Source organism: Podarcis vaucheri, assembly GCF_965113315.1.
Source record: "Podarcis vaucheri genome assembly, chromosome: 17".
Classification (NCBI taxonomy): domain Eukaryota; kingdom Metazoa; phylum Chordata; class Lepidosauria; order Squamata; family Lacertidae; genus Podarcis; species Podarcis vaucheri.
The window spans coordinates 9,349,742-9,373,166 of NC_138755.1; the positions used below are offsets into that span (position 1 = coordinate 9,349,742).

Consider the following 23,425-nt stretch of genomic DNA (forward strand, 5'->3'; position numbering starts at 1 on the left):
CATAGGAATTCGTTCATGATAAAGCGGGATATCAAATCCAAACTCTTCTTCATCCCCCCCCCCAAAAAAAAATATAGTCTGACCCCCCACAAGGTCTGAGGGACAGTGGACCGGCCCCCTGCTGAAAAACTTTGCTGACTCTGGCTCTACTTCATCAGGTGGACGGAGTCTCCTGCGTGGCAGGTGAAGACAGAGAGAGACAGGGACGATTTGGCAGGGAAGCTGGCAGCGCGCCCGCCTCCTCCTCCTCCTCCTTCCCAGGCGGGCAGAGCAAGGCGGCGGCGCGAGCAAACGCCTCCTCTGCCGGGCCAATGGCGCAGAAGCCCTCCCTCTCCCGCAGCCCGGAAGACAAGGCAGCAGCAGCAGCAGCAGCAGCATTTTGGCCTAAGAAGGTGTTTGCAGTGAACCTGGAGGGGACGCGAGGCGACCTTGCTGCTTGCTTGCCGCCGCTTTGCGAGCTCACAGAACAAGAGCGCAGCGCTAAGCCGAGGTGAAAAGCGGCAAGCTTCTTGACTGTGCCTTTGCAATGGCAGAGCGGGAGGGCGGGATGCCTCTTCTGGGGGCCTCCGTGCTAACAGTGGCCTGGCTGGGCCCTTCTTTGCTGAGCTCCGTGCGTTTGGGTTGGTTGCGCGAGAGAGATCCACCCAGGCCTCCTTCCTCTCCCCAAACTGAGAAGATCTCTGCTCATTGCATCAGGCGTTTCAGCCACTTACTGTGGGGCATGTTATTGGCGTTAGGGATAAGCCTGACCAAAGGTGTCTTATTTGGGAATGGAATGGCCAGCTAGCACCATTGCCTGCTTTTAATCTTTCAGCATGGCGAGATTTAATCCTGCAATTGGCAGGGAGCCCTCCAGAACTTGTGGCCTTACAATCTTCTTTCACCGACCTCCTTCAGGAACTCGTCCTGATGGCGCTGAGGATACCTGCCAGGAGGCTTTTGCAATGCAGCCGTTGTGTGACAGGCCCGTGCAATGTCCGTGCACAGGCCACCAGCTCAGCTGTGCAAAAGGGTAAGTGGGGAACTTGTGCTAAAAGCGATACCTGAACGGGTGCAATATTGATGGGAAGGTGGGAGAGATAATAATGTCCGCTCATTTCTTTGGGAGCTTCCACCTTGCCCCATTCTCCCAGGGGGGGGGGTGCAGCTGCCACCCAGACCCTTTTTAAATCTTAATTTTGGCCCAAAGGTATACAGGGCAGATTGCGCAAGGAGGAGGTGTTGGAGAGGGCCGAGTCCTGAAGATGGTGGCCTCTCTTAGCTGCTTTCAGGGCTGAGAGTGACAAGTTGTCTTACAAACCTACATCATTGAATCTGGGGGCTGGGGATGGAGGGGTTCACTGTGCTGGGAAATTGCATTATATTGTTGCTTATATTGCAGAAAAAGAAGCAAAGCCCTCTGGGAGAGAAGAGAAAGGTATGCATGTTTCAGTTGGCTTGTGGAATGGGATGACCTTTGATTTAAAGCTCCATATTTGGACTTCCAGCCACTGCGTCATCTCCTGCAATGTTCCTCCCTTCTCTCGGTCCTGCTCCACTTAAGAATTAATGTTTGGTAGGCCGTGTGCACCCGTCTTCCAGTGCTACTGTGTAAAATAACAGCATCTCGCTAACTGAACTCCCTGAGTTTTGATTACCCTGCTCTCCCCTTCACCCAACTGTGTATCATCCCATGTGGACTGGTTGGGTCTCTTTAGAAAGATGAACTCGTAGTTCTCATAGGACAGTGGTGGCAAACCTATGGCACGGGTGCCAGAGTGAGCACACAGAGCCCTCTCTGTTGGCACGCACCATCATGCCAGCAGTGCTATTGTTTGGGGTTTTCAAATTGGGCAGCAGCTTCCCCCCATGCCTCCTCATGAGTAAACTGCTCCCATCCCACCTCAGCAGCTTAAAGGCAGTTTATCTCCAAAGCAGGTGTATTCCTGCCCCCCCCCCCCAATTGGTGGGATTTTTTTGCAGCCAGCAGGCTGTAGTTCCTGTGATTGGTGGCTTTGTCAAGGGTTTTCCGTTGATTGGTTGCTGCCTGCTATCCTTGAGCACTTGCCAGTGTGTGTGTTTTTCTCCCCCCAAAAAACAACAACAACAACAACAACTGTGATCCAAGCTGCCAAAAAAAGCTCTGCTAGTCTTGGCAATCCCCCCAAAAAACTCTGGGCAATGCCCCCCAAAAGCTCTATGTGTTGTTTCTGCTCCAAGTGCCATAGGAAGCGTTTATAATGCATGTGAGTGTTTTTCTCCCCACAAAAAACAACTGTGATCCAAGCCCCCCCCCCAAAGCTCTGCAACTCTTGGCATCTCCCCCCCCCCAAAAGCTCAGCAACTCAGGGCAGCCCCCCCAGCTCATTTAATTACGTTATATTAATAATTATCCCATATTAAATTGCCGTGTTGGGACTTTGCGATAAATTAGTAGGTTTTGGGTAGCAGTTTGGGCACTTGGTCTCCAGAGGGTTCGGCGCCACTGTCATAGGAGGTCAGCAACTGTTAAAAGCCTGCTTTGTCGCTGTATTTTGGTCAGTGGTAGAGCCCAGATATCCTTTCCTTGTAATGCTCAGCATTTATGGAAGATGCAAGCCATTACCTGAAGATGCTACCATGATGTCAGCAACTTTAACAGAACAATACTATGCATGTCTACTTAGAAGCAAGCTGCACTGAATTCAGTGCGACTTACTCCCAGGTTAGTGTGTATACCAGGGATAGCCAGATGTTCCTGCTTGACTCCCAACTCCACCATCCCCCAGCCAGCATAGCCAGTGTTCAAGGGAGGTGGGAGATGTTGCCCAACAACATCTGGGATGGCACCACACTGCTGCTCCAGATGTAGGCTGTGCTGCAATGAAGTGTTTATTTGTTGTGATCTCTGCCCGAATAGGTAGCTGTGAGCTCAGCGGTTAAAAGTGTTAGGGGAAGGACTTTTCCTATTGGTGCCCCCACCACCACCAGTGGTGAGATAACTTCTTTGAGCTGAGCTTTCTGTCTTTCTTCTCCAGGCCCAAGAGCCCAGTTTGACTGGCGAGATGCCTTGCAGTTGGAGAGGCTCCTGTCCCCGGAAGAAATAATGATTCGGGACTCATTTCGCACCTATTGCCAGGAAAAGTTGATGCCCAGGATCCTTATGGCCAACCGAAACGAAGGTATGGTTTGTTTGTTTTTAAAGTATTTATTGAGCACTTGTAGCCTGGCGCTTTGTGCTGTGTGAGTTGGTGCAGGATACTGCCCCTTCCCTAAAGGTGGGGAATGGCTTGTTTCATCTTCCACATGAATGTGCCAGTGCGTTTAATAGCTAACCACAGAGTTACTAATTTAATAGGCTGACTTGATGGGGCCATGAAAGGATCTATGATCTCTGCTGTGTGTTTTGGATCAACACCAAAAATGAGACTGGCTTATCACCCTTGAAGGCTCCAGGAGTTAAATGTTTCTCAGGGTGTTTTTTGTGGTTTTTTTGTTTTTTAAAAAGTTTTAAATCATTTTGTTGAATTTGTGTTGATTTTTTTTGTAGAGCATCTTGCACGACCTTCAAGTGTTGTATATGTTATAATACAGTGGTGCCCCGCAAGACGAATGCCTCGCAAGACGGAAAACTCGCTAGACGAAAGAGTTTTCCGTTTTGGAGGTGCTTTGCAAAATGAATCTCCTATGGGCTTGCTTCGCAAGATGAAAATGTCTTGCGAGTTCCTGCGGGGTTTTTTCCCTCCCCCCCCTTTTCTAAGCTGCTTATCAGCTGATCCGATAAGCCGCTAAAAGCCGCTAATAGCGCTAATCCGTCAATGGGCTTGCTTTGCAAGACGAAAAGACCGCTAGACGAAGAGAATCACAGAACGGATTCTTTTCGTCTTTCGAGTCACCACTGTATAATAAATGCTGCATTTGGGTGGTGCGGGCTTTGTGTGGCTCTAAGCCATTTTGTACTTATGGCAGAAGCCTGTGGAATAGTTGCTTTAAAGGGGTTCCCACACTTCATGTGCCGACCGTCCTTCATGCACTACTAGTAGCAATTTAGAAACGGTCATTGCATCACTCCCATGCTATTAAACATAGCATTGAAGACCAGGGCTCTGTGGGCCAGAAAAGAAGCATGAAGATGTAGTACTCATAGCAGGTTCTGCCTACAGTTTTGCTATCTGTATTTCCATTCTCCTTTAATTCCTTTCCTTCTCTATTTTTGCAGTCTTTCACCGGGAAATTGTGTCAGAAATGGGGGAACTGGGTGTCCTGGGCCCTACTATCAGAGGTAATGCCATGTGGCTCTTTTATAGTGTCTGAAGAAATGGCTGGTGTGCTCTGGTTGTGCTCCTGTTGATGTGATGATGATGTTATCCTCCTTTCTAAACAAAAACAAAAACAAATTGGGGTTTATGGAGCCCTGTAGCTGCTGATAATTTAATTACTTTTGAAGTGTTGGGGCTCATTATTTTTAGTGAGCTAGTGAAACATTTTTGCTGTTCTAAGGCTGGTTGAAAATGTATTTGCTTTATGTTGTTTGCATGCTGCTTTATAAATATACAGTAAGGTAAAGGTAAAGGGACCCCTAACTATTAGGTCCAGTCGTGGCCGACTCTGGGGTTGCAGCGCTCATCTCGCTTTATTGGCTGAGGGAGCCGGCGTACAGCTTCCGGGTTATGTGGCCAGCATGACTAAGCCGCTTCTGGCAAACCAGAGCAGCGCACGGAAACACTGTTTACCTTCCCGCCCGAGCGGTACCTATTTATCTACTTGCACTTTGACGTGCTTTCGAACTGCTAGGTTGGCAGGAGCAGGGACCGAGCAACGGGAGCTCACCCCGTTGCGGGGATTCAAACCGCCAACCTTCTGATCAGCAAGCCCTAGGCTCTGTGGTTTGTGCCACCCGCGTCCCTTGTAAACATACAGTACAGCTGCATAAAATATTGGCGTATTTTAAAGGGGAAAAATAAGCAACTCTGAGACATTGCAGTCCCTAAGCTGCAATAACATTGGTCTTCTTTTTGTCCCTCACTGCCCCCACAATCCTTGTCAGGAGTTTTGTCAGGAAGATGGTGCAAGATGCACTTTGAACTCATGGCATGGCTCACTTGCTAAATCTGTTCATCTGCTTCTCTTAGGCTATGGCTGTGCAGGAACCACCTACGTGGCATATGGACTCCTGGCAAGGGAGATTGAGAGAGTGGACAGCAGCTACCGTTCGGTCATGAGTGTACAGTCATCTTTGGTGATGCACCCTATATATGCATATGGGACAGAAGATCAGAGGCAAAAGTACTTGCCACGACTGGGTGAGTGAGAAGCGTTCAGATGCTGGATGTGAGAGATCAGAATTTAGTTGCATTTCTAGACTGTGGCCTGTTTTTCTTTTGCCTACATTGTCTTTTACTGAACCGGTAACTTAGGCTTCAGTCCTAACCCCACTTACCTGGACGTAAGCCCCATTCAGTTCAATAGGCCTTCCTTCTGATTAGAAATTGTATGGTTTGTGCTGTAAATGCTGAGATCCAGGAACTGACAGATTTTCCGACTACTATATTCATTCTTTCAGAAAAGTCTGTGGGGGTTTCAGTCCACTTGCAGTCTTCAGAAAAGTAATGTGGGGGGAAGCATGAGACTCGATGGCAGAGAGGGGAAAGAAAGGGGTGCTCTGGGGAGCAGCTGTAGCTCATCATGTCTTTCTCCCCACAGCCAAGGGAGAGTTGCTGGGCTGTTTTGGGCTTACGGAGCCCAACCATGGGAGTGATCCTGGTGGCATGGAGACCCGGGCCAAATACAACCCCTCCAGAAAGACCTACACACTCAACGGCACCAAGACCTGGTGAGCTCTGCAGCTGTCATGGTGCTCAAGCGGACAGGGGAGGTATGCAGAGCAGACTGCAGGCAACAGCAACAGTCTAGATTTATCAGAAGATTTAAAGACCAGTACAGTGGTACCTCCGGTTAAGTACTTAATTCGTTCCGGAGGTCTGTTCTTAACCTGAAACTGTTCTTAACCTGAAGCACCACTTTATCTAATGGGTCCTGCTGCTGCCGCCGCATCACCACCGCACGATTTCTGTTCTCATCCTGAAGCAAAGTTCTTAACCCGAGGTACTATTTCTGGGTTAGCGGAGTCTGTAACCTGAAGCGTCTGTAACCAGAGGTACCACTGTATGAGGAAATAATTGCCTTATACAGCTGGCTTCGGACAGACATTGCTTTCTGGGGAAGGCTGGATACCCAACTCAGCTCCGCTACCCATCCTGGAGAATAGTCTCCATGCCTTAGCTTTCCCTGTTGAGTGGCCCCTTGGGTCTCCTGGGTTGAGATTTAGTTGACCAGAATCTTTGGCATTCTGTAAGACCTGCTCTGGGTGGTGTACCCAAACATCTGACACATGCTTGCTATCCTCTCAGGATCACCAATTCTCCAGTGGCCGATCTTTGTGTGGTGTGGGCTGTGTGTGAGGACGGCAAAGTGCGGGGTTTCCTCTTGGAACGTGGAATGAAGGGTCTCTCCACTCCAAAGATCGAGGGCAAGTTTTCGCTGCGAGCCTCTGTCACAGGGATGATTGTTATGGAGGATGTGGAGGTGCCAGAAGAAAACCTGCTGCCCCATGTGTCTGGACTTGCTGTAAGATCCCTTTCCATTCACGGTTACTTTGATCCTGCCTTCCAGAAGATATACTGGGCAGGGCACTAGCATTGAATCTTCCCTCACAAACCCCACTCGAGTGGCAAACCAGGATCAGTATCACCTGCTCCATTCTTGAATGCACTGCAAAAGGGCCGTCCCATCTTCACACAGTGTTATCTGTGGGATTTGTTATCATAAGATGCGGTGATGGCCTCTAACGTAGATGACTGTAATTAGACAAATTCATGGGTGGTTGGTCTTTCAATGGCTTCTTGTTACGATGACTGTAAACTACCTCAAATACACCAGTTACTGGAGAACAACAGTGGGAGTGGGCTGTTGCAGTTATCTCCTACTTTTAGGCTCTCCATAGGCATTTGGTTAGCTCAGGCCCTCCAGATGTTTTTGGCCTACAACTCCCGTGATCCCTAGCTAGCAGGACCAGTGGTCAGGGATGATGGGAATTGTAGTCTCAAAACATCTGGAGGGCTGAGGTTGAGGAAGCCTGGGTTAGCCTTTAGTCTGATCCATGAGGACTGAGTTTATAGTAATAAATGGAGTGACATATTCCAGGTCTTTAAATATGTTTAAATATGTTATGGGGTGTCATAGTGGGCACAACAGATTTTTATTTATTGCAGATGGGCGGTGGTAGTCCAGTGCATTTTTAAAATTCTTATTCATTAAACTTATTGGTTGATTATTATTTTTACCAAGGTAACTCAAAGCAGCTTACAAACTCATACATTGAAACCAGCATATAAGAAAAAGCAAAGAAAAATCTAAAACCTATTCTTAACAGGCAGGATTAAAACCCATTCCAAATTTAGCAAAATGTTAGGCTCGATCAAGGCATTTCAAATGAAAAACTGTAAATTAACGGACATGTTGATCTAATGTTTGCAATAAATATGGGAAAGCATTCCCCCCAAAAATCAGTTCAGAAGAGGGAAGTTCCATATAGAAAGACGACTGATTTGGGAGATCTCTTGCATACATTTCCATGGCTATCGGTAGATAATATCCTTCACATTTCAGCCCCCTTCCCCCACCCCACAAACTAACACTGATTTTATGGGACTAAAGCCGGGGAAATGAAAAATCTAAAAAGGTGGCAAACATTATGGACTGCCCTCAGTGTTGCTCCATTCAGATTTAGAGTCCCAGAAGCGAATCCATAGGGAGTCTGAGCAGGAGAACTGAGGGAATCCTGGTCAATATCTTACCTGAATCTCTTTCCACAGGGTCCCTTTGGCTGCTTGAACAATGCTCGCTACGGCATCGCTTGGGGAGCGCTGGGAGCTGCTGAATTCTGTATGCAAACTGCCAGGCAGTACACCTTGGACAGGTACTGTTTCAAGAGGTGGGGAGAGGGTGCCAGATTTCTGAAGATAGCATATGGGTGTATAATACTTCCATATCACTTGTTTCTCGAGTTCCTTGTGTTTGGCATGCATTCCCAAAGCCATCTTTACAACTCTGTAACGACTCTAGCTGTATAATAGTAGAAAGCAACTTCACCTCACCAACCAATGGTGTCTCGTAGGTCCCAGTTTAAAGTCCCCCTTGCAAGAAACCAGCTTGTCCAGAAGAAGCTGGCCGACATGCTCACAGAGATCACTATTGGCTTACAAGCTTGCCTACAACTGGGACGCCTGAAAGACGAAAACAAGTAAGTGTGTGCATGAATGGAAGCAGAAAATTGGTTCCTGCTGCAGTGGGAGTTCCGGGGGCGGGGGGGGGGGGACTTGGTTGATCTTTCTCCTCCTAAGGGGTTTTACTGACTGGAAGATGTATGGGATTGGTTTGTGGATAAGGAGCACTCATTGCATTTCTAGGGTGAACAAGTTAGGGATTAAGTGGTGATGTCCTGGAGTGGTAGAATTAATTGCTGCCCTGCACCCCTCCCAGATCTCCTGTTCCTCCCTTTTAAATAAAAAAATAACAAATATTGTCCCTAACAACATGTTAAGCATTGTCCTTGTTTGGGTAGTCTGCCTATGTTTTAAAATAGAAGCTCCCAACCAGTCTTCCAGTTCCCTGCTCTATTATGTTGTCTCCTCTTGTGTTCCCAGAGCAACCCCCGAGATGATCTCCATGCTGAAGCGGAATTCCTGCGGGAAGGCTCTGGAGATTGCCAGGCAAGCCCGTGACATGCTGGGGGGCAATGGAATTGCTGACGAGTACCATGTTATCAGGCACGTCATGAACCTGGAGGCTGTCAACACGTACGAAGGTAAATTGGTTTCCTGGCTTTCTTCCTGCAAGATCACAGTTTTGAGGAACTTCTGTTGGGATCAGAAAATAAATACAGCGGGCGCTTGGGTTGCGAACATGATCCGTGCGGGATGCACGTCCGCAACCCGCAGCGGTGCATCTGCGCACGCGCGGGTTGCGATTCAACACATAGCGCGATTTATCACTTCTGCGCCTGCTTGACCGCTGAAACCCGGAAGTAACTCATTCCGGTACTTCCGGGTTTTGGCAGTCCATAACCCGAAAAAGTGCAACCTGAAGCATCTGTAACCCAAGGTGTGACTGTACGGAGGATTGGAAAATAACTTAGCAAGGTTGTAGCATAAAGGCAGCCTTCTTCTCCTCCTTTCCTTTTTCTTTATTGGATGTATCCCTTAAGGCACTATAATGCACCGTTTGTTCAGTACATATGAAATTTGCCAAGCCATACACCGCCATGCAAATCCTTCCCCCTACAAAGTGGATCAAGGAAATCCATGGAGTGTTGGAACTATTCTAACATTACTCAAGTGACATGAGAGCCACTGCAGAGAGGCCCCTGTCCAAGCCACTAGAGAAACATCAGGGGCCCAGACCACATGCAGAGAGTCTGTGATGGAGATCTTTTCTGTGCTAGTGCTACTTCATTGTGGTGAGAGACATTGCCAGCATAAGAAGGAGCCACATTGTGGACGCTTTGCTCACAGTTACCCTAACACCATACCGAAAAACCCACACTGTAACAGCATCCACCTATCGGAATGGGCCCTAAATCTAGGCATGCATTTTGCAAAAGAGTGCAGTCCATTGGTCTGTTTAGATCTGTATTGTCTACATCAGTTGTTCCTAACCTTTTTTTGGCCATGCCCCACCTAAGCATCTCTAAAATCCTGATGCACCCCAGCCCCCTTATTATTCAAAAAGTGAATATTATTCAAAAAGTGAACTCCTGTTCACGTGGAAGCCTAAAAGGCCATTAACATGGTCTAACTCATTCTCAAATTGCCCTCCCCTTAAAAATCAAATTGGTCCCCTGTGGGAACTACGGGTCTACACTGACGAATGGTGTCTCTGGGATTTGAAACAGGTTTTTTCCGCCCTACCTTGGGATGCCAGGGATCAAACTTGGAAGCTCACTTTTTCAGACCGCTTACTTTTGTTTTTTCCCCAGGGACCCATGACATCCATGCGCTCATCCTTGGGAGAGCTATCACTGGACTTCAGGCCTTTACCGTCAGCAACTGAATGCATTTCTGCAGGGTTCCTCTTTGCTGCTCATGGCTCCAGTGCAGTGGGGTTTGGTGATGCCACAACGGTTTTAAAAGCTATTGCTGCTGACAGGACTCTCAACAAATGTTTCTTCAGCTCAGCTCAATTATTCGTCATGAATTTGAAGCCGTACCAAAACCAGGCATTCAAGAATACTTACTTCTCCACCAGGAGGCATAGAGATAAAGAGCATTAAGATGGCAAAGGAGCACATCATTAAGACTTGGATTATCCTTTCAGTGGGTGGTAGGGAGGGTGATGGCAAGCAGAGAAATTTGCAATATAGAGGAATAGCACAGTTCAAATATTGCCAAATTGTCTAGGAGGCAAGCTGTTTTGGCATGTAACTGTGCCAAACAGTCATGCTATGAAAAGCTCTCTGCTGCCACAGGACCCAGCCAGGACAATAGCCTTGGTTGCTTATTTAGGTGTCGATAACTGCAGATTATCTGCCATTTTAATGATTTACTGTTCTTTTTAATGCAGCCCTTGAGATTACTAAGCACTAAGAGTGGGAATTACAACTTACTGTCCACTTTGCATTCGTCCTGTCATGCGACCTTGAGCAAGCTGCTGCCTTTCAGTGCCTCAGTACCCATTTGTTAAACAAGGACTGACATTTGAACCGTTTTTTATGTTGAGCTCAGCTAGGGCTTTTTTGAACTTGTGATTCTCATGTGAGCTTTTTCTTCAAGAATAAATTGAATTTGGTGGACTTTCCACAGTAGATATATGTATGTGAAGTTGAAGACCTGATGCGCCATTTTTATCGGACAGGTGACCAGTAACAATCTAAAGCTAAACAGGTTTGGACAGTAACTGACAGTTTTGGAGCTGCTCCAGTCACCTGGACTCCCTCCAGCTAAGTGGCTACTGCCTACTAGAATGGAGAGGGGAAGGGCTGAGGTGGCAGTGAGGTTGGCATGGTGGAATTGCACTGGCAGAGCCAATCTGTGCTCCTGGCATGTTTCCACTGCACTGACCTCATGCATCTTCTTTCCCTTGTCACCACTTCCCTCTCCTCCCCTGAAGGTGTCCCTTAAATGTTCCATCAGCTGTGTGGGGATGTCTTTCTGTGAGTAGCTCCTGCACAGTATGGGAAACATTTAAGTGACTCAACTTTTGGTCAAGTTTGTGGTCCCAGCCACAGCATCACTCCAAAGTGGGGTGGAGGCTTGCCAGAGGCCCCTGCCCACCTGCCACTTTGCATTCTTTATGTGTTACATAATCCTTGTTGTTGTGGGGATGTGCTGGAAGTTTTTAGCGGGTTTTAGCACCTGTGGTCTATAGCCACATTACAGTGGGTGGGGCTTAGAGGCTGACCTCAGGTTCTTCCATACTACACCATGTTTTCAGAAACACTCTAGAAATAAAATTAAAATGATGATTCCTTACAACACTTGATGACAACACAATATATAATCTTGGCATGTCTCCAGGGCCAAGATCCTTTTATAAAGTTTAGATCCTTCTCATTGTGTGATCTTTTCTGATTGTTTCCTGCTTTACACAATAGCATACTGATGAGCTGACCCCAGAATTGCTCATTAGTTTCCTATGGGGTAGGATATTTAATGGCCCCCTTGAAGGAAAGAGGAACTGACAGACGGGAGCAGTTATGGGGCTGATTCATTAGTACTGCTGCTGCAGCACCTAAAAAGACGCAAAACGAACAAGTAGGAAGCTTCTAATTAAAGGTAGAGAGGCCTGGAAAGCCTCAATAATGTATTGTCAATCCACTGTGGACAGGCTGGCAATTGCCTTGTACTGTACCTAAAATAAGACGACGGGAGTAATACAAAGAAAACGATGCAACAGGCTGGCAGTGATGTCTTCTGGATTCTCTGAAGTGTGTGAAGCCAAACATAGCAATTCCAGGTAAAAATAAACTGAATGCTGCTGCTGCTTTTTAAATTTCTCAGTGTGCTTTTATTACCATCAGTTGATTCTTTTTATTGCAGTTTGTGTTGGATAACTGCAAGCAGTGGCAGCAGCTGATTATGAAAGTATCTCTGAATGGAAGTTGTCTGAGTTTACCTTAAAAACAACTCTGCTGAATCATGCACTCATGCACTCAAGTTGTCTAAAAATAATCTGTATACCAACTGGTTAACTTCAGAGTGAATTGAGCATTATTTATTCTCAACTCAACATGCTTCCAGGCCAGTATAAAACATGAACATAAGATCTTAAGCTGTCACTGCCACACCCAAGGAAGCAATAACTTTGGATAGGTCCATGATAAATTAAACCAATTAGCATGCATACTTAAATTAGCAAATTCAATTTCAATAGTGATTCTGAATACCAATTCTACCCCAGGCGTTCTAGAGCTGAAACAAAGCTCTCCTTGGTTAATTATGATGTCAAATATCTTACAGATCTTCTCTGAATATTTGCCAAGCATTGACTAATTTATATTCAATTATATCAATATAGTATATGACAGCAACTAATGCACCTGTTTTAAAGCGGGTTACATGAAATCTAAATGGAACCCCAGCCAGTAATCTGGCCAATGCACTTTGAAACAGATGAAGTTTCTGAGTCATCTTTAAGGGCAGCCCCATGAAAAACACATTGCAGTAATCTGATCTGGAAGTTACCAGAGCATGCAGTACAGTAGCCAAGTCATTTCTGGCTAAAAGGGGCTGGAGCTGTTGTAGCACCTGGAGCTGAAAAAAATTTAACTTCTAGTCACTGAGGTCACTTGAGCCTCTAGTGTAACTTGAATTTAGGAACATGCAGGGAGCAGTGGCAAGATCATGGGACACAGCTGTGCATGCAATGCAGCCTGCCTTTCACTCCTTAAGTTAGTTAGCTATCTTTGCATGTAGTGGAGGATACTGTCCCATCATCGGTATTGATTTTAATACCAACTTCCAGTCCATCCATCCTGTTTTCAGCAAAATGTTTTGGGCCAGCCCTGCATATCAAATGAGATAGTGTTGGATATCTTCAGTACCCTAAATTGTCTTTGCAAGGAGTACATCATTATCTTGGTGGTAACAAAAATCCCTGGCTTAATTGCAATGCATGCTCTGGTGCAAAACTTGCAGAAATGACTAGCAGTAGCATAATTAATAAGCCATCATGACCAGACAACCGAATAGTTCAGCACCCTTTAAAAAATGCCCTGTTGGAATAGCGCAATGATGACAAAATGGAAGCAGGAGACAGAAATCGGGGACCATGTTTCCCTTCATTCTGCTTTAGTCAGTATCTTTTCAAGTCATTTTGTTATATTTATATTTCCTTAAGACATAATGGCAGTAGTTCAAACTCTTCTGTAAAACAAAAATAAAGTACAGTTTTTCATGCCAATATATTTCCAATTTTATTGAGTTTTCACCCTGGAATAATTCGACTCGTACACACAAGCAAAGAATGACAAAGTGCCTGAAATATGCTTACTGAGGGCCAAATGTGATATCTGTTGCATAGCTTGGTTTTGTAGTTGATTTTTTATTAAATGAAGGGGAGGAGCCTTTAACTCTTTATTCCTACGAGTTGTGATGGGAATCCCCCCTCCCATGATACCAATTGTGATGTAACAGGTGTGTGAGATAGGCCCAGCCAGGCCTGTGGCAGGGGCAAAGGAGTAAAGGCACCCTCCTGCCATTCAGTGGCCCCAATCCTGCTACCCCACCCTTCCACTTTAGCTATTTCACAAAAATCTGCTATATAATATGAACATGTCTAGTTTGATCCTGATAACGGATTCAATTTTCCTTTCTGTTTAAATACGTTCTTCCTTTCCCCACCTTCATTATTTTTTTAAAGTATTTTAAAAACAAGTAACAAATTCAGAACAACAAAAACAGTCAGAACTCGGGATACAGGGGCTTGGGGTACCAAGTAAGTAAGTATACAGTATGTCCACTACATTCACCAATGATGCAAAAGGACATGTAACAATATTCTCCACCTTTTTCTCTCTCCATACAATCACAATTCAGACTGCTCACACAGGTCTTTATATAACATCTCCACAGTGTGACAGACCTTCCTGAGCTCTGTTTCAATTTGTTTGATCCTCTCCATGATCTGGTAAAGCTCTTGGATTTTATCTTGAATGAGCTTGTTATGATGATCATAGACAGGGAACATGCTTTCCTCCAACTTCTCTGCCAAGCTTGAAACCTTTTTGGTAGAAAGAGAAAGAAAAAGCAGGAGTTAAAGTAGACTTTAGATTTCTAAGGACTCCTTAGTAATAGGGTTTCCCTGAATCAAAAGACTACCTGCTTTTCATTTCTAACACAAATGTGTGAAAATTCCTTAAGAGTGGCTATGCTCACACATCAGCTGTATGACAGTCACATTTACATGTAGGGTCTAGGAAGTATAGCAAAATGAAATGGCAGGATCGGGCTGTGACAAGTTAGAACACAATCAAATAGGCAACCATGCAGTAATTTTGAGTCCCTTTGAAGTGGTCACAAAACGCTATTTGTGGTGTGGTCACTGTGGGGCTTTTTCAGGTGTTACTGATGCAACATGGACATGTCAGTAAACATATAGGAAGGAGAGCCTGGCAAGCAGAGGGTGGCATGCTAAACACTGATTGCACCATGTTGGTCTCCCCACTGCCTCGCCCACTAAACAGAGACCCACCTACTGGAAAACTAGTGTAGCAGGTCCACCCCACCCAGGGAGCCACTTCTGCCAAGCAGAGAACAGCGCAGAGTTCATGGATGAAGATGAGAAGATTAGGCAATATGGATGTGGAGAAAGCACGTTTCAATATAGGAACTGGGAAGAGGAAAGAATTGAGGGAGCTTGTCCAGTCGGTGGAGGGGATGTGGTATGAGGGAATAAACTCAAGGCTGGTACTTAACATTTTTCCAGGACACGTGTTAATAATTTGTAAACCTTAGTTAAATGCACCGGGTAGATTTGTAATGTTTTGGGGAAAATAGTACAAAGCTGGCAAGATGGAGCTCAAGAATTCTTTCCTGATACTCAGATTCCCTGCACTCCATTTCCCCCACATATGTTTACCTTCATCAAAAGACTTTCTCGGAAATTGTTCATGAGCACTTGGTCTTCCTTACGCTTCTCATTCATCTTATCAATTATTTGCTGGGCTCTTTCTTGCAGATTTTCAATAGATGAATCAAGGGCTATGAAATAATTTGAGGATTTGCTGTTTGACTCCCCTCCAGTTGTATCTGAATTAGGAAGAGGTGTGCTGGAAGTTTCTTTCCTATATATCATGAAAAAATGTCAAATGCTGTTTGAATTGTCTTCATTTTTGCCTTTGAATTCAAAACAACAAAGGCACCAATATTTTACTCAAGAGAGGGGGCTACTCAATTTATATGATTTTTTAAAGACGTTCAAATTATAAAGAAATTGGTTATGCATGCACACAAAATAAGCCAAAAGAAATGAGTCATAATTTAGTCATATCTTACAAGATATTCTCCTACTTCACAGGATTATCAAGAAAGTTTGCTCAAAAAAGGAATAGGAAGAAAAGGTCAAGACCACTCAGTCCAGACACAAGGCGACATATCACCAAACTGGTTTCTGATTCCAAACCAAGGTGCATTATTGGGGGGGTTCTCATTGGGGGCAAACATATTCACTGTAAATTAAAAAAAAATTGCCAGATGTTGTAAAATGTATCTTTCTTAATTTGTCCCCTAAAGAGGCATATTTTGCTTAATTATTCTGAGACTGACAGGAATCAGGCTTTGTTGTACCAGGTACCCAGCAAAAGGTCAAGGTATTCCCAATGTCTAGCGATGAGCAATCTGGCTGCCATTAATAGGAAGCCTACAAGCTCCTTGAACTTTCAGTCTTTATTTTAATTTCACAGTAATGGAATAGGCAGAAGATCCTGGCCCATAATACAGTTGATATTGATGAAAATTATATCCCCAAAGAATGTTACTTTGGGACACTCCCACCAAGTAAGTCTCTTTACTGTGCCAACATCGCAATCAGGAGAGGTTGTTTTAGATGTATGGAAGAGTTGCACTGGCATATTGTGCCAATGAAACACTTTTTGAGAATTACCTCCACTCGCACCAAAAGATTCCAGGTTTTCTTCATATCCAAGTCTCTGCCACTGACCCTTCCTCCAAAAAGCCCAGGGGGAGCATTGAGAAGGTTATCCCATTTTATCCTCACAACAACCCTGGAGGCTGAAAGCCCACCAGTGAATTTCATAATTGAGCCAAAGAGGTCCATCCAAAGTCCTACATTTCATCTAGTATTCCCTTGATTGAAGAAATGTGGACTCATCCCTTCTCTCTGATCCCATAATTCCACGGGGGGGTCACTGGAATATTCTCAGGAATGGGCCCTGGTCTTGCATTGCATGCAACAGGTTAGAGATTCAGTCCCTGGCATTTACAGTCCCTGAGGAGCTGCTGCCAGTCTGTAGAAAATACTGAGGTAGATGAACCAATACTATAAGGAATATTCCTATGTTCCAATGGTTGTGGCTGTAATGCGCATAATATCTGTGTACAACTTTAGTCAAGCACCCACATTTTGGTTATGTGGTATTCTGGACCAGGTGCAGCCATAGCTGATACTGCTAAGTGTTCCCATACTAGGAGCGAACCACTTTCAGTAAGAATTTACACTGAAAACCAATCTCCCTAAAAAGTTTGCTTTATGAATGAATCCACCTTTGTTACCCATATCAACTCCTTCACATTTGTTCAATCGTTAGATTAGGACATGCTTTTGTCAATATGCACAGATATTTTAAGATTTAACAGTATTTTGGTATTTTGGTTTATTTGGTTGTTGTTTTTTAATGTGATTCTTACCTGGATGGATTATCACTTAAGTCATTTCTTTCTAGATTAGTGAAGATGTCAAATGGACTATCAGGTTTATCTTGCTCCTGCTCTGACTCTTGCAGCTGAAATTTCTTATTAGACATAGCAGCCTGTAATGATGAGGAGAATAAGTTTATCTGTAACACAGAGATTTAAAAAACACCAAAGGATAATTACATATGTATTACAAAACATATGTACCATTTCTCTATAAGGAAAATTATAATAAATACTGTAACTAACTGTGAATACTCTCAGAAATTCAGGACAAGCATGCTGATCAGATTTAGGCATATTTTGTCTGTGGTCAGCACAGTACATGTAAGTGTTCATTCAGAATCCACTAATCAAATCTGTTGTAGGTGATGGAGAATGCTAAAATCTCAGATGGCTCTTACTGATCTTGCCTGGGTCATGAAAGAGATAAAATCCTCATCTAGTTCCAGATTAAATCCAAGTCTAGCATTCAATAGCTATGTTTACTTGGATTCCATCCTTGGCTTGGGCCTGTATTTTTCCATCACAGGACAGGACATTAGACTGCAAGCCATTTCTGAAACTCCAAAGCAGGTTTTGACGCAGCAGAGGCATCAGCTGAACAGTAAAATAAGACACTCAATGTGTTGCGCATGCAGATGAGATATACTTCCTACTCTGGATTGTGGCTAATATGGAAAAACAGTTAATAAGGTGAGGACAGAGATGCCCATCTCTCTCACATGCCCACCTACATAATGACAGCAATTTGAGGTTAAATAATAAACCTGCAATAGAAAAAATTAATCTGAACTGATTTTCCTCACCCTCCACCCCTAGTTTGCCGAGAACCAAAGAAATGATGACTTCTTGAACAATTTCTAATCTGTTCAGCTTGGAGTTGGCTGGAGAGCATTCTATCCACAATTTGCTTTATCCTGCTTCATTTATAGTCACTGTGTTCAGGAAATTCCAATAGGAAAGGAATTAAGTGCAATCTAGTGCTCTATATGTATATCTGAGAATGAATCTGAATCACTATGTATGATGGTTTGCTTCTTTTCAAGTGAGTAATATTAATGTTAAATAAATTTTTAAAGAAGCAGTTTTTCTCCTCCAGAACCCGAGAAAAGACAGAAGCGAAAATATATCTGCATGCAAGATGGAAAACTGTGGTTTTTAGCTGAGAGGCTGATGAGACTTGGGAGCAAAGAAAAACCTCAGCTCAGATACCTCTTCAGTCATGAAGTCGTGTGACTTTGGCCAAGCCCTTCGTTTTTGTCATGTTGTATGAAAAATTGAGGTTATCATAAGAGAATTAGGCTTTTATAAATTACGTATATCATTCAGTTCTCCATTTAAAAGGGGGAAAAGTTGTTTTTCTTAAACACCTCCCCACTTTTTAAAGCTTTGCTAATGTTACAATTAGAGATAAGGAGGGGCAGGTCTTTTTCATGACTGAAAAAGTCACTAAAGTAACAAAATTTTTGTACAGTACCCTGGCACCTTCTTGCTGCCCAGCGGCAGCCATTTTGTGCTGGCACCCACAACACATTTACCAATGTGCATGTACTGGCACCTCAGGGCTTTTTTTACCACAGAAAATAAAGCACGAGGGGGGGATTACAAAATGGTGTAATCTGTGTACGGTAGGGAGGGGAGTTGATGGGGTACGTTTCTCTCTGCCCGATATTGTAACCAAACGTCTTGTTGTGTGACTTAACTACGAGGTCCATGGGACACTATTAAGGACATGTTGAAGAGACATTGCTATATAAATAATCTCCTCACAGAAATGAAAAAGGATCACACACACCCTACTCTCAAGAAGGATCGTGCATGGAAGAAGAGCCCAAAAGAAGATTGGGGGTGAGGGGTGGGGCTTGAAAATGATTTTGTGAGAAAGAGGTGTCACAGTTTACCTTTTTCCTTCACTGATTTTGTTCTAAGACAAGTGGAGCAAACTCTGCCCTGAGGGAATATTGCTTCCCGCCCAAAATTCCCTCAGGGCAGCAGCAAGACTTTTCCTAGCATTTAACGGGTACGAGGGGCCTGGGAACAAATACAGTGGTGCCTCGCAAGACGAAATTAATCCGTTCCGCGAGTCTCTTCGTCTTGCGGTTTTTTCGTCTTGCGAAGCATGGCTATTAGCGGCTTAGCGGCTATTAGCGGCTTAGCGGCTTTAAGAAAAAGGAAACAAACTCGCAAGAACTCGCAAGACGTTTCGTCTTGCGAAGCAAGCCCATAGGGAAATTCGTCTTGCGGAACGACTCAAAAACCGGAAAACTCTTTCGTCTTGCGCGTTTTTCGTCTTGCGAGGCATTCGCCTTGCGGGGCACCACAGTATCTGCATTTCCAAATCACCAGCCACCAGAACACATTCTGTTCGAATGAAAGACTATCTATTTTTCTATTTATTTATGCCACTACATATTTATTTATACTCCCCCCTCTTTTTTTCCTGACAGGGAATAGCTATACAATGGTACCTCGGGTTACATACGCTTCAGGTTACAGACTCTGCTAGCCCAGAAATAATGCTTCAGGTTAAGAACTTTGCTTCAGGATGAGAACAGAAATCGTGCTCCGGCGGCAGCGGGAGACCCCATTAGCTAAAGTGGTGCTTCAGGTTAAGAACAGTTTCAGGTGAAGAACAGACCTCCGGTACGAATTAGGTACTTAACCCGAGGTACCACTGTACAGTAATACCTCATGTTACGTCATAGTGGGACGTCGAATTCCACCCATTGCATTTAATGTCTTGCCATTTAAATTAAAATTGTAATACAGTGGTACCTTGGGTAAAAATTACAGTGAAAATGTATATTAAATAGGCAAACTTCTAATCTTTTATAGAAGCAGATTGGTGATAATTGAGAACAAGTGACACCTACAGCGGGGCCAGGAACCACTACATTTGCAATAATACATACTGTAGCATAGATAAACTGGCATTGGTCAGCTAATTAACACATACAGTATTATAAAAAACTGTTGTTTCTATTTAACCCAAAAGCAGTGGCATTGAACTTTTTCATGTATTGTAATTCAGCTGTTTCATGTTGTATTCTTCCTTCAGTCCAGAATGGACACCTTAAGATAAGTTTATTAAAGAGTGTCCTGGAAGGCTGGTTTGTGGATATCCACTGGGTTGTGGATATTGCAGTTTTCCCTGGCAATGTCCACTTCTTGCCCAGTTCAAAATAAAATTAGTTAAACATTAGTTACCAGCCAAGGCAATATATACATATAATATACATATATATATATATATATATATATATATATATATATATATATATTGGTACATATAATCTGACAGTTCTTTCATTAATTTGCTATTCTGCAAAGACCAATTTGTAGAGTAAGAACAGGATAAGAAAGTTGAGAGCCATGACTCTGAAAATCCAGAGGATGGAAAGAAGACTTGTCTTTTAAAAGTTAACAAAAGTTAACAACTGAGAGAGGGGTGCAGGGCTGTTAAAAGTTAACAACTGAGATTCCACAATCAGTGAGGATTTGTGATTGTCCTGGATTTGGGTGACACCACATTTGAGATTTGCCAGCTGGTGTATTTTTACTATCATAATCCATGTGCAGACAGCACCAAAATAGAGCTTTGCACCTTAAGAAAAGGGGGCACACCTCCCCCTTGCCTTGGCTAATAGGATTACTAAACTAAAATTATTACACTACAGAGCACTAAAGCAAAAGCCACCCCACTTTCTTGTTAAAGTGGAGCGATATTTTGAAAACGATCAGAAAAGAAACGCAAGATAGAGGAGGCAGCGCTACCAGGTGGGAGGATGAAGTATTTTGAGTTTAGGAACCCTGTCGAGATAAATATTGCTGAGTGTTTCATCCAAGTACATTTCCTTAAGTCCAGAAATGTGCAAAGGTCCCAGGCAATTCATTTCAATATGTTATGGACTAGTTAATTACCATATTAGCAACAACAAAAAGCTGCTTTCAGCTTTTATTTTAAAAATAATAATGATTTTTTTAAAAAATAATAATTTTAAAATTAAACTTTTGCAGAGTTAAAAGCTCAGAAAGGCAGTTTTAGGGTTCAAGGAGAGTGGTTTTCAGCTGGTGGGTTAGGATCTACTCCTGGGCCATGATCTAAGGTGGGTCACAACAACAGGAGTGACTGAGAACTGGGTAACCAACTATTTGTTGGCTTCTGTTCTGTGACTTTAAAAAACAGTTTATTGAACATTTGTGTTATATTTTAACCATTATAAATAATAAACATTAAAAACATTTAGTAAGACAGATACATTGACATATGCAGCAATTAGCAGGTGATCATGCTTATTCCCATGCAATAAATGAATGCTCCTTCAGGCTAGGTGAGACTAGTTGAAGTGGAAATAGGCTGGTCAAGTTATTTTGGTGTCAGAGGCAGAAAATCCCACAAGCCACTTTCCCCAACCTTGGTATAGTAAACATACAACAGTTATTAAATAGCTAACAACCGGCTGCCTTTTCATGACACCCAGAGTCAGCTTCCTCACTCTGCTAACAGAAGGAGTATAATTCCGCCAGATAAAGCTTTTCTTTCTCCACTCCACATGACCAGTTTTAGTTTTTGCCAGAAATGGGATATCTGTCATTTGTTCCCAGCAGGCCCTGGTGCAACTTGATACCTGCATAGCAGTTAAATAGCCTAATGTGAATGTCTGCTCTACTACATCCTCCCACATTCCATCTTGAGACTGTGACCAGATACAAACTCCATGGCTTCATCATCAGCCAGCAACCCTCTCTCTCCCCACCTCCTGCATTAAATCTGATTTCCATCTATCCTGAAGACTAGTTCTAGAGAACTCAAAAGCTTGCACACTATATTGTAATATTTTGCTTGGCCTAATAACACTATTGTCCTAATATGGAAGTTCTTTTCTTATAGTATTTCTTTTACTTCTTACCTAGTGAGCAATGTAGCATTTGAGGGGAACTGCATCTGTGTGAACACACCTTCTTCCCTACAGACCCTGTTTTAATTTGTTGTTGTTGTTGTTTAAATTTGTTTTTAATATTGAATTTTAAATTGTTGCTATGAGCCATGGGATCTGAGGGCGAAAGGCAGGTAATAAATTGAATATAAAATATAATAACCATAATACAGTACAATATTGTTATACACCACCCCAAATCTCTGAGCGGTTTGAGATTTCAAGGAGCTCCAGGTGCCTTTACCAGAGTCTTTCCTTTTGGAGACTGTGGTGCCTTTATGTTATATGTTTTATTTACACATATATACAACCTGAGCCTGCCATGGAGGAGTTCAGAGCATCAATATTCCAAAAGGGATTAGTCTAATTTATTTATGTTTTAACACATGCTGATTTCCTAGGATTGAAAAGTGCCTAGTACACAATTTAGAAAAGTTTGCCTAGTTAAATTAGTTCTTTCACACAATTAACAGCATCTAGCACACAGCTCAAATACACACATGAGTACTGCACATAGATTAGTGCACAGGATCTGGCATCCAACTTAACACTCAGGGCTTAATTAAATTCTGACTCCAGAAATTAATGGTCTGGCACCCACAATTACATAACAATATTTTTTTAAAAAAAACATAACAAAAACCTACTGCTTTTTCCATATGTGGTGGTCTTGCAATAAGGTTAAAGCTTACTGGGAAATGATATATTATGAATTGAAAAAGATGTTTAAGATAACATTCGTTAAAAAAAGCCCCAGAAGCTTTCCTCTTGGGAATTATGGGATCAGGACTACCTAAACAGTATAGAAATTTATTTATGTATGCGACCACAGCTGCAAGAATGTTATTTGCCCAAAAATGGAAGAAGAGGTCCCGACGAGAGAATAATGGTTACAGAAGCTAATGGAGTATGCAGAAATGGCAAAACTTACCGGAAGAATAAGAAATCAAGATAACAAACTTTTTAGAAAGGAATGGAAATGGTTTATTGCATATTTACAAATAAACTGTAATCAGATCAAGACATTGGCAGGATTATTGTAAAAACCTGCAGTTTCAAAAATGTATATGAGATATATATGAGAATAGATGAATAAAAGAATAAGTTTAGATGATTTAGAGTATGCAGGAAAGGACAAAAATAAATTAAAAGAACTGCAGAAGGAAGGGGAAGGGAGACAACCTTGGAAATGTTAAAATTATGGTTGAATAATTGTTGTAATGTATTGTATATAAATGAACTATTTATCTATCTAATTTATATACATTACAACAAATATACATATATATATATATATGCATGCTGTGGACAGCTTCCTGCAATAATGTGCTCCCTTCAAAACAAATTCACTTCATGCTGATAACTGTAACTCCTTTAAGCCACTACATTTAAGAGATGTGTGTTCAGTTGACTATTCTTATCTTGTATCCTAGGCTCTTCTCTACTGGTCATTGACCGAAATAAATATACCGGTACTACTGTGCTGTTATCATCAGCTGTGCATTCAAAAGCCCAAAATGAGACCCAATCAGACAGGAAACCATTCCGTGACATCACTTGAGTGGGCGGAGTCTTTCCTCCTGGGTTTCCCTGGCAAGT

At 43.2% G+C, this 23,425-nt stretch overlaps 2 protein-coding genes across 12 annotated transcripts; one reads left to right on the plus strand and one right to left on the minus strand.

Moving 5' to 3' along the window:
• The first annotated feature begins 318 nt into the window (after positions 1-318).
• GCDH (glutaryl-CoA dehydrogenase) lies at positions 319-10,823 on the plus strand. 2 transcript variants are annotated; one of them, XM_082205974.1, is made up of 12 exons: positions 319-490; positions 898-1,012; positions 1,382-1,417; positions 2,997-3,140; positions 4,178-4,240; positions 5,091-5,261; positions 5,662-5,791; positions 6,369-6,585; positions 7,833-7,936; positions 8,135-8,260; positions 8,664-8,824; positions 9,995-10,823. In XM_082205974.1, the coding sequence occupies exons 2-12, from the start codon at positions 910-912 to the stop codon at positions 10,066-10,068; spliced, it is 1,329 nt and encodes a 442-aa protein (XP_082062100.1). In that variant the 5' UTR covers positions 319-490; positions 898-909; the 3' UTR covers positions 10,069-10,823. The 2 variants fall into 2 exon arrangements, with proteins under 2 accessions (XP_082062100.1, XP_082062101.1); XM_082205975.1 differs by lacking the exon at positions 319-490 and having other exon boundaries at positions 876-1,012.
• A 2,580-nt stretch (positions 10,824-13,403) lies between these two features.
• On the minus strand, positions 13,404-23,380 carry SYCE2 (synaptonemal complex central element protein 2; the record flags this gene model as incomplete). 10 transcript variants are annotated; one of them, XM_082205976.1, is made up of 4 exons in its annotated part: positions 13,404-14,235; positions 15,094-15,298; positions 16,881-17,002; positions 23,213-23,380. In XM_082205976.1, the coding sequence occupies 4 exons, from the start codon at positions 23,378-23,380 to the stop codon at positions 14,041-14,043; spliced, it is 690 nt and encodes a 229-aa protein (XP_082062102.1). In that variant the 3' UTR covers positions 13,404-14,040. The 10 variants fall into 10 exon arrangements, with proteins under 10 accessions (XP_082062102.1, XP_082062111.1, XP_082062109.1 ...); XM_082205985.1 differs by lacking the exon at positions 23,213-23,380 and adding an exon at positions 18,791-18,901; XM_082205983.1 differs by lacking the exon at positions 23,213-23,380 and adding an exon at positions 18,685-18,817.
• Between the last annotated feature and the right edge of the window lie 45 nt (positions 23,381-23,425).

Coding starts and splice junctions, on each gene's coding strand:
- GCDH (XM_082205974.1), top strand. CDS start 910: ATGGCGCTGAGGATACCTGCCAGGAGGCTTTTGCAATGCAGCCGTTGT. Junction 3,141..4,177: donor TATGGCCAACCGAAACGAAG/GTATGGTTTGTT, acceptor CTATTTTTGCAG/TCTTTCACCGGGAAATTGTG. Junction 5,262..5,661: donor AAAGTACTTGCCACGACTGG/GTGAGTGAGAAG, acceptor TTCTCCCCACAG/CCAAGGGAGAGTTGCTGGGC.